Genomic DNA, 12,322 nt, shown 5'->3' on the forward strand with positions numbered 1-12,322 from the left:
CACACAGCTGGAAAGTAGTGGAGCCACAATTCAAGTCAGGCCGTCAGACCCTGGATCCCTAGCCTTTATTCACTGCACGCTGTGGCCTCCTGTACGGTGCCGCTGGGGGAATCAAAGACTCAAGCTCGGTTGGGTGGCTTGCCGGGGGCCCCTTGTTCACTTACTCATTGATTCTGCAGATCTGCGCTGAGTGGCCGCAGACGCCAGGCTCTGTTCCAGATGCTCTGAAACGGGACAGGGCAGCTGGATCTCTGGGCTTCACGAGCTGGGCACCAGGCCTGCTGCCCGGGGCCGAGCCTAGATGCAGGGCACGTGCGCGGGGAGCGGGTGGCTGCACGTGGGCTGCTGGCCTGTCTGTCCCTGTGCTCACACGTGCGTTGTCCTCTTGTCTCTTGAAGGTCGCCTGGTGGGTGCCCTGGATGCGGTGCTGGATTCCAACGCCCGGGTCGCTCCGTTTCGAATTCTGCTCCAGGTCCCCGGCTCCCAGGTGTATTCTCCCATAGCATGTGGTGAGTTACTGAGTGGATCGGACGTGTACTGGGCCGTGGCCACGGGTGAGTTTTGTTCCAGGTGGAGCGTTCCCCACCTTGAGGTCTGAGCATGAGTATCTGCATGGTCGTGACGCTGGAAGGTAACTCCTTCTAAAACCTCATCTGCTGCCGTGAGCTCTTTGTTCTTCCTTTCTCTTTTTGTTTTTTTTTCCAACCACTGGAAGCGTGTAGAGGCTCTAAGCTTGGGTATCCAGGCTTTCAAGTGGTGTGTTGGTCCAGGGGGCTGTGAATCCAGCCGTTTTCTTCATCTTGTGTCTGACATAACACACGAGTCCGGGGCGTGTGCGTATACCGTAACAGGGCAGGGGAGATGTCTGGGGCTGGGTCTGTCTTAGGCCAGCCTTCACCCTTGTTCCACGTGTGCACTGAATCACTGGACGGCTGAGCCCTACGGGAATTTAGAAATCACCTTCGCATCCTCTCCAGCTGAGCCTCAGTTCCTCCTGCACGCACTGTCCAATACTCTGCCTCGTCACTCCAGCTCCTCTGGGGCTGGGAGTCGTTGCACCCTGAGAAGCCCCTTCTATTAAAAAACAAAACCAAGGGACTTCCCTGGTGGCGCAGTGGTTGAGAGTCTGCCTGCCAATGCAGGGGACACGGGTTCGAGCCCTGGTCCGGGAAGATCCCACATGCCGCGGAGCAACTAAGCCCGTGCGCCACAACGACTGAGCCTGAGCGCTAGAGCCCGTGAGCCACAGCTACTGAGCCTGTATGACACAACTACTGAAGCCCGTGCGCCTAGAGTCCGTGCTCTGCAACAAGAGAAGCCACCGCAGTGAGAAGCCTGCGTGCCGCAATTAGAGAAAGCCTGTGCACAGCAACGAAGACCCGATGCAGCCAAAAATAAATAAATAAAATAAATAAATAAAAATAAAACAAAATAATGTATATTTAAAGAAAAACCAAGATGTGTCTTTTAAATTACACAAGTAATAAATGTTCACCCTCCAGAAATTAGAAAATAGGTAAGAAAGGAGGAGAAAGAAATCACCTATAACCTTTTATCTGGTGCTAATCACTCTTGTGTCTGCATATGTGCCTCTCCACAGAGGTTTTTAGTTGTGTTTTTTTCCTCTTAACATTTTACTAACTACCATAAACTTTCATTGTCACCTCACATTCTTGAACAACGTTGGATGACTTTTTTTTTTCTTCCTGGAAAAAATACAGGAAAGTATAAATAAGAAAATTGTCGTCCATACCCACCATTACTAACAACTGTTCACATCTTGGCATGTTTTTTCCAGTCTGTTTTGTTTTGTTTTTTTTGAACAAATTATTCTCTATTTGCATTAAGTGATGAAATGATGCGTGCTCAATATAATCAGTTAATACTGGAAAGTACAGAGAAGAAAATATATCTCGCCCCACATCCTAGGCACCCAAGGGTACCTGCAGTGACACTGGGGTCACATCATCCAGACAACTTTCTTTTTTTTTGTATTTTTTTGGCCACACTGCACGGCTTGGAGATATTAGTTCCCTGACCAGGGATTGCACCTGGGACCACGGCAGTGAAAGCGTTGAGTCCTAACCACTGGACCGCCAGGGAATTCCCACAGAACTTTCTAATGCGTTTAGACAAGTCCAGGGATAGTTGTGAAGAAGGATAGACGTGCTTTGTAAAAATGCAGCTTGTCTGACAGTGCTAGTTTATAATAAAAATATTGTTTTTCGTGGATTTCAATATAAGGAAAGATGCTGAAGTGAAACGAAAGAGCTGTTAAACTTCAAATAAACACCGAGCACTTACTTTCTAAAAGGTTCATTTAAGGTCAAGGGGAGAGATGTTTAAAAGCATGACAAGGTCCGAATTGTGGCTTTTGAAGACAGTATTTCCGTTCTGGCCGTGTTCCCTGACTCCCCTCCTGAAGGACAGGGATGCCAGCATTCTCATCCCTCCCCTGCTTCCCCACGCTCTCGTTTTTTTTTTTTTAACATCTTTACTGGAGTATAATTGCTTTACAATGGTGTGTTAGCTTCTGCTTTATAACAAAATGAATCAGCTATACATATACATATATCCCTATGTCCCCTCCCTCTTGCGTCTCCCTCCCACCCTCCCTATCCCACCCCTCTAGGTGGACACAAAGCACCGAGCTGATCTCCCTGTGCTATGCAGCTGCTTCCCACTAGCTATCGATTTTACTTTTGGTAGTGTATATATGTCCATCAGGCTCTCATTTTTAAAAGTCTTACTATTCATTGTACATTGTAATTTCCATTCTCTTCTGTAACCACACTCTCTGCCATTATTTGGCTCAGTTCTCTATGTAAATTAATTTAATGCTTCCATCAGGTACGGCTTTCCCAACACAGAGTCTTTTATTTTGGTTCCTGTCTTAATTGGCTATATTCCTGTTTTCTTCTCCTAATAACGTCTCACATTTGCAAGTGTTTGTGCCTTGCTTTTGGACTCGAATAACACCTTGGCTGGGTATGAGGGGCTGTGGCCAGACTCTGGAGCTTGGTGGCCATCACTTCGGGGTCTTTCAGTATTTAAGTGGCAAAGGGAGAAATCTCAGGCTGGTCTGATTCCTGCCCCCGCCATTGTGGGTGGTGTGCTTTTTGTGGGGATAACTTTTTTATCACTGAAGTTCAGTAGCATTCGTCCCTTTAGGAACTTGGTTATAACCTGTCACTCCCTTGAGCATACCGTGTTACATTCTTCTGGAACTCCACGTGCTCTTCCAGCACGCAGATTGGTTTCTCTTTTTTTTTTGGGGGGGAGGGGCTGTGTTGGGTCTTTGTTGCTGCGCGCGGGCTTTCTCTAGTTGCGGCGAGCAGGGGCTTCTCTTCTTTGTGGTGCGCGGGCTTCTCATTGCGGTGGCTTCTCTTGTTGTGGACCATGGGCTCTAGGCGCGCGGGCTTCAGTAGTTGTGGCACACGGGCTTGGTAGTTGTGGCTCACGGGCTCTAGAGCGCAGGCTCAGTAGCTGTGGTGAACGGGCTTAGTTGCTCTGCGGCACGGGGGATCTTCCCAGACCAGGGCTCGAACCCGTGTCCCCTGCATTGGCAGGCGGATTCTTAACCACTGCACCACCAGGGAAGCCCCAGATTGATTTCTTTAATCATTTAAGGAAACGTTCTTATATCATTCTGTGTACGTATTACATTTTAAAAAATGCATTTTATGTTCTGTTGATTGGATGCCTCACTTCAAGGACACTTTATGTTAGACAGCTGTTGTCTGTTTTTAATTTCTGTTTTTCTTTTTTCGTAAAAATGCGTAGATCTTTAATAAAAGAATTGACTGTACAAGTGTACACCCCTTTGACAGTATTCCTTTTGCCTTCATATGCGCATTACTGGTTATGCTATAGGATTTCTCTGTTACAGCACTAAAAGGCAACTGTTTAGGGAAGACGCAGAAAAAGGAATGTATGTAAGGCAGTATTTCTTTTAGGTACAGTAAATGTAGTAGTGTTTCAGGAAGACTGTTTTTCTTGACCTGCCGTTTTCAGCTACACTTTCCATGCTGGTTGTATAACCCTCTCCTCTAAGTTAATTCCATTTTCAGCAGTATATTCCAGACTCTGCTGCCTTTAACTGATCTACTAATTTTGCTGTCATGTGGTTTTGATCTTCAGTTCACTTTCTTAGGTCTCCAGTCTCCCGTTTCATCTCTGTAATTCCACCGTCTCATCTTTGAGCTCTTGTTCTATTGAACTCACGTTTCCGTTGAATCGTTTGGGAGCATGAACCCTTTGTGGGCATTTCCTCCTCCTCATTTTCCTCCAGGATGGCATCTCTGTCTTTGGAGCAAGCACCTCATTCTCTTCTCTTCATCCCTTTGGAGTGTTTTGCTTGGTGGCTGTGCTGTTTCTCCCCATCTTGCTCACGCTTGGACATGGTTCCCCAGACCGTCACTGTATTATTTGCGTTAATATAGTGTGTGTGGCTTTTTGACGTGTATTTTTGGGACAGAGCAGGCAGGGCTGGCATGCTGCTGGCTGGGACGTGGGATGGGAGGGGCAGGACCCTGTCTTCTCTCCAGTTTCTCCCCGGATTCCTCTTCTCTCCTCTGCCCCAGGCAAGGGAGGTGGGCTCGCTCTGGATTTGAGGCTTTTGATGAGAATATTTGGATTTTTGTCTCCTCGCTAGATGGGCTTCTGGGGAGTCGGCAGTGGGGGGAGTTAGTATACAAGCCTGCTCGGGTCCTGAGTCCACATAGCCCAGCAGGTCCACAGGAACCAGTCCAGGCTCCATGGAGACGCGGTGTCATGTTTGATAGCTACACAGCATTCAGTCTTATGGCTGTAGCCCGATCTACTCATCCCGCCCTTTATTAGATACTTAATTGGCTCTGATTTTTAAGTATTTTATAAGCCTAAACGAACATCCGATACTTAAATATTTCAGGATGCTTGCAATCCCCAAAGTCCACTCATTTGAAATATTTGATGCCTGCCTCATACCCGACTCATGCTTGGTGCCAGGGAGTCCTGGGTGAGTGTGTCAGGGGGCATCTCCCTCTACCTGACCTTCCAGGGCCGTGGGGAGTCAGATGGCCATCTGGAGATGGCAAGTACAGGTGGAACAGGGTTAGGAAAGCGAGAGAGGCCAGGACCCTGGAGGAACACGTACAAGCACACCTCATTTTATTGCACTTTATTGTGCTTCGCAGATGTTGCATTTTTTTTATTACCAGTCCCAGGTTTGTGGCCAACCCTACATTGAGCAAATCGGTGCCATTTTTCCAACAGCATTTGTTCACTTTGTGTCTCTGTGTTACTTTTTGGTCATTCCCTCAGTATTTCAAGCTTTTCTTTATTTGTTACAGTGATCTGTGATCAGTGATCTTTGATGTGACTGTGATTAAAAAGATTACTGACTTGCTGAAGGTTCCGATGATGGTTACCTTTTTTGTAGCAATAAGGTATTTTTTTAAATTAAGGCATGTACATTGTTTGTTTGTTAGTTTATTTTTTCATCTCTTCATGTCTTCTATTACTTAAATAGGTCTTCTTTTTAAATTACTTATCTATTTTATACATATTAGTGTATATATGTCAATCCCATCTCCCAATTCATCCACCCTCTTCACCCGCTTGGCGTCCAAATGTTTGTTCTCTACATCTGTTTCTCTACTTCTGCCTTGCAAACAGTTTCATCTGTACCATTTTTCTAGATTCCACATATATGCATTAATACACGATATTTGTTTTTCTCTTTCTGACTTACTTCACTCTGTATGACAGTCTCTAGGTTCATCCACGTCTCTACAAATAACCCAATTTCATTCCTTTTTATGACTGAGTAATATTCCATTGTATATATGTACCACATCTTCTTTATCCATTCATCTGTCGATGGGCATTTAGGTTGCTCCCATGACCTGGCTAGTGTAAATAGTGCTGCAATGAACATTGGGGTGCATGTATCTTTTTGAATTATGGTTTTCTCTGGGTATATGCCCAGTAGTGGGATTGCTGGGTCATATGGTAATTCTGTTTTTAGTGTTTTAAGGAACCTCCATACTGTTCTCCATAGTGTCTGTATCACTTTACATTCCCACCAACAGTGCAGGAGGCTTCCCTTTTCTCCACACCCTCTCCAGCATTTGTTGTTGGTAGATTTTCTGATGATGCCCATTCTAACTGGTGTAAGGTGATACCTTATTGTAGTTTTGATTTGCATTTCTCTAATAATTAGTGATGTTGAGCAGCTTTTCATGTGCCTCTCGGTCATCTGTATGTCTTCTTTGGAGAAATGTCTATTTAGGTCTTCTGCCCATTTTTGGATTGGGTTGTTTGTTTTTTTAATATTGAGCTGCATGAGCTGTTTATATGTTTTGGAGATTAATCCTTTGTCTGTTAACTCGTTTGCAAATATTTTCTCCCATTCTGAGGGTTGTCGTTTCATCTTGTTTATAGTTTCCTTTGCTGTGCAAATGCTTTTAAGTTTCATTAGGTCCCATTTGTTTATTTTTGTTTCTATTTCCATTACTCTAGGAGGTGGGTCAAAAAAGATCTTGCTGTGATTTATGTCAAAGAGTGTTCTCCCTATATTTTCCTAAGAGTTTTATAGTGTCTGGTCTTACATTTAGGTCTTTAATCCACTTAAAAAAAAATAAACTTATTTATTTATTTTGGCTGCATTGGGTCTTTGTTGCTGCGCGCGGGCTTTCTCTAGTTGCGGCGAACGGGGGCTACTCTTCATTGCATTGCACAGGCTTCTCATTGCGGTGGCTTCTCTTGTTGCGGAGCATGGGCTCTAGGTACGTGGGCTTCAGCAGTTGTGACACGCAGGCTCAGTAGCTGTGGCTTGCAGGCTCTAGAGCACAGGCTCAGTAGTTGTGGTGCATGGGCTTAGTTGCTCCACAGCATGTGGGATCTTCCCGGACCAGGGCTCAAACCCGTGTCCCCTGCATTGGCAGGTGGATTCTTAACCACTTCGCCATCCAGGAAGTCCCTCGATCTTTAATCCATTTTGAGTTTATTTTTGTGTATGGTGTTAGGGAGTGTTCTAATTTCATTCTTTTACATGTAGCTGTCCAGTTTTCCCAGCACCACTTATTGAAGAGACTGTCTTTTCTCCATTGTATATCCTTGCCTCCTTTGTCGTAGATTAGTTGACCGTAGGTGCGTGGGTTTATCTCTGGGCTTTCTATCCTGTTTCACTGATCTATATTTCTGTTGTAGTATTATTTCTATTATATTTCTGTTGTAGGCTTTGTAGTATAGTCTGAAGTCAGGGAGTCTGATTCCTCTAGCTCCCTTTCTTTCCCTCAAGATTGCTTTGGCTATTTCACGGTCTTTTGTGTCTCCATACAAATTTTAAGATTTTTTGTTCTAGTTCTGTAAAAAATGCCATTGGTAATTTGATAGGGATTGCATTGACTCTGTAGATTGCTTTGGGTAGTATAGTCATTTTCACAGTATTGATTCTTCCAATCCAAGAACATGGTATATCTCTCCATCTGTTCGTGTCATCATTGAGTTCTTTTATCATTGTCTTATAGTTTTCTGAGTACAGGTCTTTTACCTCCTTAGGTAGGTTTATTCCTAGGTATTTTATTCTTTTTGTTGTAGTGGTGAATGGGATTGTTTCCTTAATTTCTCTTTCTGATCTTCTGTTGTTAGTGTATAGGTATGCAAGAGATTTCTGTGCGTTAATTTTGTATCCTGCAACTTTACCAAATTCATTGATTAGCTCTATTAGTTTTCTGGTGGCATCTTTAGAGTTATCTATGTATAGTATCATGTCATCTGCAAACAGTGACAGTTTTACGTCTTCTTTTCCAATTTGTATTCCTTTTATTTCTTTTTCTTCTCTGATTGCTGTGGCTAACACTTCCAAAACTATGTTGAATAATAGTTGTGAGAGTGGGCAACCTTGTCTTGTTCCTGATCTTAGAGGAAATGCTTTCAGTTTTTCACCATTGAGAATGATGTTTGCTGTGGGTTTATCATATATGGCCTTTATTATGTTGAGGTAGGCTCACTCTATGCCCACTTTCTGGAGAGTTTTTATCATAAATTAGTGTTGATTTTGTCAAAAGCTTTTTCTGCATCTATTGAGATGACCATATGGTTTTTATCCTTCAGTTTGTTAATATGGTATATCACATTGATTGATTTGCGTATATTAAAGAATCCTTGCATCCCAGGGATAAATCCCACTTGATCATGGTGTATGATCCTTTTAATGTGTTGTTGGATTCTGTTTGCTAGTATTTTGTTGAAGATTTTTGCATCTATATTCATCAGTGATATTGGTCTGTAATTTTCTTTTTTTGTGGTATCTTTGTCTGGTTTGGTATCAGGGTGATGGTGGCCTCATAGAATGAGTTTGGGAGTGTTCCTTTCTCTGCAGTTTTTTGGAAGAGTTTGAGAAGGATGGGTGTTAGCTCTTCTCTAAATGTTTGATAGAATTCACCTGTGAAGCCATCTGGTCCTGGACTTTTGTTTGTTGGAAGACTTTTAATCACAATTTCAATTTCATTACTTGTGATTGGTCTGTTCATATTTTCTCTTTCTTCCTGGTTCAGTCTTGGAAGGTGATACATTTCTAAGAATTTGTCCATTTCTTCCAGGTTTTCCATTTTATTGGCATAGAGTTGCTTGTAGTAGTCTCTTAGGATGCTTTGTATTTCTGCAGTGTCTGTTGTAACTTCTCCTTTTTCATTTCTAATTTTATTGATTTGAGTCCTCTACCTCTTTTTGTTGATGAGTCTGGCTAAAGGTTTATCAATTTTGTTTATCTTCTCAAAGAACCAGCTTTTAGTTTTATTGATCTTTACTGTTGTTTCTTTGTTTCTATTTCATTTATTTCTGCTCTGATCTTTATGGTTTCTTTCCTTCTACTAACTTTGGGTTTTGTTTGTTGTTCTTTTTCTAGTTCCTTTAGGTCTAAGGTTAGATTGTTTGAGATTTTTCTTGTTTCTTGAGGTAGGATTGTATTGCTATAAGCTTCCTGCTTAGAATTGCTTTTGCTGCATCCCATAGGTTATGGATCGTAGTATTTTCTTTGTCATTTGTCTCTAGGTATTTTCTGATTTCCTCTTTGATTTCTTCAGCGATCTCTTGGTTATTTAGTAACATATTGTTTAGCTTCCATGTGTTTGTTTTTTTTACGTTTTTTCCCCTGTAATTGATTTCTAATCTCATAGCGTTGTGGTTGGGAAAGATGCTTGATATGATTTCAATTTTCTTAAAATTACTGAGGCTTGATTTGTGACCCAAGATGTGACCTATCCTGGAGAATGTTCTGTGTGCACTTGAGAAGAAATCTGCTGTTTTTGGATGGAATGTCCTGTAAATATCAATTAAATCTATCTGGTGTGTTGTGTCATTTAAAGCTTGTGTTTCCTTATTAATTTTCTGTCTGGTTGATCTGTCCATTGGTGTAAGTGAGGTGTTAAAATCCCTTTCTATTATTATGTTACTGTCGATTTCCTCTTTTATAGCTGTTAGCATTTGCCTTATGTATTGAGGTGTTCCTATGTTGGATGCATATATATTTATAACTGTTTTTTCTTTTTCTTGGATTGATCTCTTGATCATTATGTAGTGTCCTTCCTTGCCTCTTGTAACATTCTTTATTTTAAAGTCTATTTTATCTGATATGAGTATTGCTACTCCAGCTTTCTTTTGATTTCCATTTGCATGGAATATCTTTTTCCATCCCCTCACTTTCAGTCTGTATGTGTCCCTAGGTCTGAAGTGGGTCTCTTGTAGATAGCATATATATGGGTCTTGTTTTTGTATCCATTCAGCGAGCCTTTGTCTTTTGGTTGGAGCATTTAATCCATTTACATTTAAGGTAATTATCGATATGTATCTTACTATTACCATTTTCTTAATTGTTTTGGGTTTGTTTTTGTAGGTCCTTTTCTTCTGTTGTGTTTCCCACTTAGAGAAGTTCCTTTAGCATTTGTTGTAGAGCTGGTTTGGTGGTGCTGAATTCTCTTAGCTTTTGCTTGTCTGTAAAGCTTTTGATTTCTCCATTGAATCTGAATGAGGTCCTTGCCGGGTAGAGTCATCTTGGTTGTAGGTTCTTCCCTTTCATCACTTTAAATATATCGTACCACTCCCTTCTGGTTTGTAGAGTTTCTGCTGAGAAATCAGCTGTTAACCTTATAGGAGTTCCCTTGTATGTTATTTGTCATTTTTCCCTTGCTGCTTTCAATAATTTTTCTTTGTCTTTAATTTTTGTCAATTTGGTTACTATGTGTCTCGGTGTGTTTCTCCTTGGGTTTATCCTGTATGGGACTCTCTGTGCTTCCTGGACTTGGGTGGCTATTTCCTTTCCCATGTTAGGGACGTTTTCGACTGTAATCTCTTCAAATATTTTCTTGGGTCCTTTCCCTATCTCTTCTCCTTCTGGGACCCTTGTAATGCGAATGTTGTTGTATTTAATGTTGTCCCAGAGGTCTCTTAGGCTGTCTTCATTTCTTTTTTCTTTATTTTGTTCCACGGCAGTGATTTCCACCATTCTGTCTTCCAGGTCACTTATCCATTCTTCTGCCTCAGTTATTCTGCTATTGATTCCTTCTAGTGTATTTTTCATTTCAGTTATTGTATTGTTCATCTCTGTTTGTTCTTTAATTCTTCTAGGTCTTTGTTAAACATTTCTTGCGTCTTCTCGATCTTTGCCTCCATTCTTTTTCTGAGGTCCTGGATCATCTTCACTATCATTATTCTGAATTCTTTTTCTGGAAGGTTGCCTATCTCTAGTTCATTTAGTTGTTTTTCTGGTGTTTTATCTTGTTCCTTCATCTGGTACATAGTCCTCTGCCTTTACATTTTGTCTATCTTTCTGTGAATGTGGTTTTCCTTCCACAAGCTGCAGGATTATAGTTCTTCTTGCTTCTGCTGTCTGTCCTCTGGTGGATGAGGCTATCTAAGAGGCTTGTGCAAGCTTCCTGATGGGAGGGACTGGTGGTGGGTAGAGCTGGGTGTTGCTCTGGTGGGCAGAGTTCAGTAAAACTTTAATAGGCTTGTCTGCTGATGGGTGGGGCTGAGTTCCCTCCCTGTTGGTTGTTTGGCCTGAGGTGACTTAGCACTGGAGCCTACAGGCTCTTTGGTGGGACTAATGTCGACTCTGGGAGGGCTCACACCAAGGAGTACTTCCCAGAACTTCTGCTGCCAGTGTCCTTGTCCCCGCAGTGAGCCACAGCTGCCCCCCTGCCTCTGCAGGAGACCCTCCTACACTAGCAGGTACGTCTGGTTCAGTCTCCCCTGGGGGTCACTGCTTCTTCCCCTGGGTCCCGATGCGCACACTACTTTGTGTGTGCTCTCCAAGAGTGGAGTCTCTGTTTCCCCCAGTCCTGTCGAAGTCCTGCAGTCAAATCCCACTAGCCTTCAAAGTCTGATTCTCTGGGAATTCCTCCTCCCATTGCCAGACCCCCGGGTTGGGAAGCCTGACATGAGGCTCAGAACCTTCACTCCAGTGGGTGGACTTCTGTGGTATAATTGTTCTCCAGTTTGTGAGTCACCCACCTAGCGGTTATGGGATTTGTTTTATTGTGATTGCGCCTCTCCTACCATCTCACTGCGGCTTCTCCTTTGTCTTTGGATGTGGCATATCTTTTTTGGTGAGTTCCAGTGTCTTCCTGTTGATGATTGTTCAGCAGTTAGTTGTGATTACGGTGCTCTTGCAAGAGGGAGTGAGCACATGTCCTACTCTGCCATCTTGAACCAATATCCATTGTTTATTTAGACATAGTGCTATTGCGCACTTAACAGACTATAGGATAGTGTAAACATAACTTTTATAGGCCCCAGAAGATCAAAAAATTCGTTGGACTCACTTTATTGTGATATCTGCTTTATTGCAGCAGTCTGAACCCAGCCCACGGTATCTCTGGGGTGTGCCTGTAATAAGGAATTGTTGCATCCAATGGATGTACATTTATAAGACCATTGATATGTATATTGCCCAACTGCCTGCCGTAAAGGCTGCAGCAGCTTACACTGAATCCCCACTACCCCCAGCAGTGTAGTTGTTCTCAGCAGATATAATTCCTGGACCATTCTTTCTGTTGAACCAAGATCTGCTTCCTTGAACCATAAAAAGAATGAAATAAAGCCACTTGCAGCAACATGGATGGACCTAGAGATTATCATACTAAATGCAGTAAGCCAGACAAAGACAAATATATGATATCGCTTACATGTGGAATCTAAAAAAATGATACAAATGAACTTATTTACAAAATACAAATAGACTCACAGACATAGAAAACAAACTTATGGTTACCAAAGGGGAAAGGGGGTGTGGGTGGGATAAATTGGGAGTTTGGGATTAACATATACACACTACTAT

The 12,322-nt window shown here is 42.6% G+C and overlaps 1 protein-coding gene across 5 annotated transcripts in view; it reads left to right on the forward strand.

Moving 5' to 3' along the window:
* The window catches only part of TBC1D8 (TBC1 domain family member 8), a 144,588-nt gene that overhangs the window by 58,375 nt on the left and 73,891 nt on the right, over positions 1-12,322 (forward strand). For 3 of the 5 annotated variants that reach the window (XM_082357198.1, XM_082357197.1, XM_082357196.1), the window contains one exon: positions 399-554. The exons of 1 other annotated variant lie outside the window; for it this stretch is intronic. In XM_082357198.1, the coding sequence (XP_082213324.1) occupies positions 399-554 (156 nt within the window). The remainder of the gene's footprint in view (positions 1-398; positions 555-12,322) is intronic. One more of the 5 variants, XM_082357199.1, reaches the window with a different exon arrangement.

The sequence above is a fragment of the Balaenoptera borealis genome (genome assembly GCF_965194805.1).
Source record: "Balaenoptera borealis genome assembly, chromosome: 15".
Lineage (NCBI taxonomy): Eukaryota > Metazoa > Chordata > Mammalia > Artiodactyla > Balaenopteridae > Balaenoptera > Balaenoptera borealis.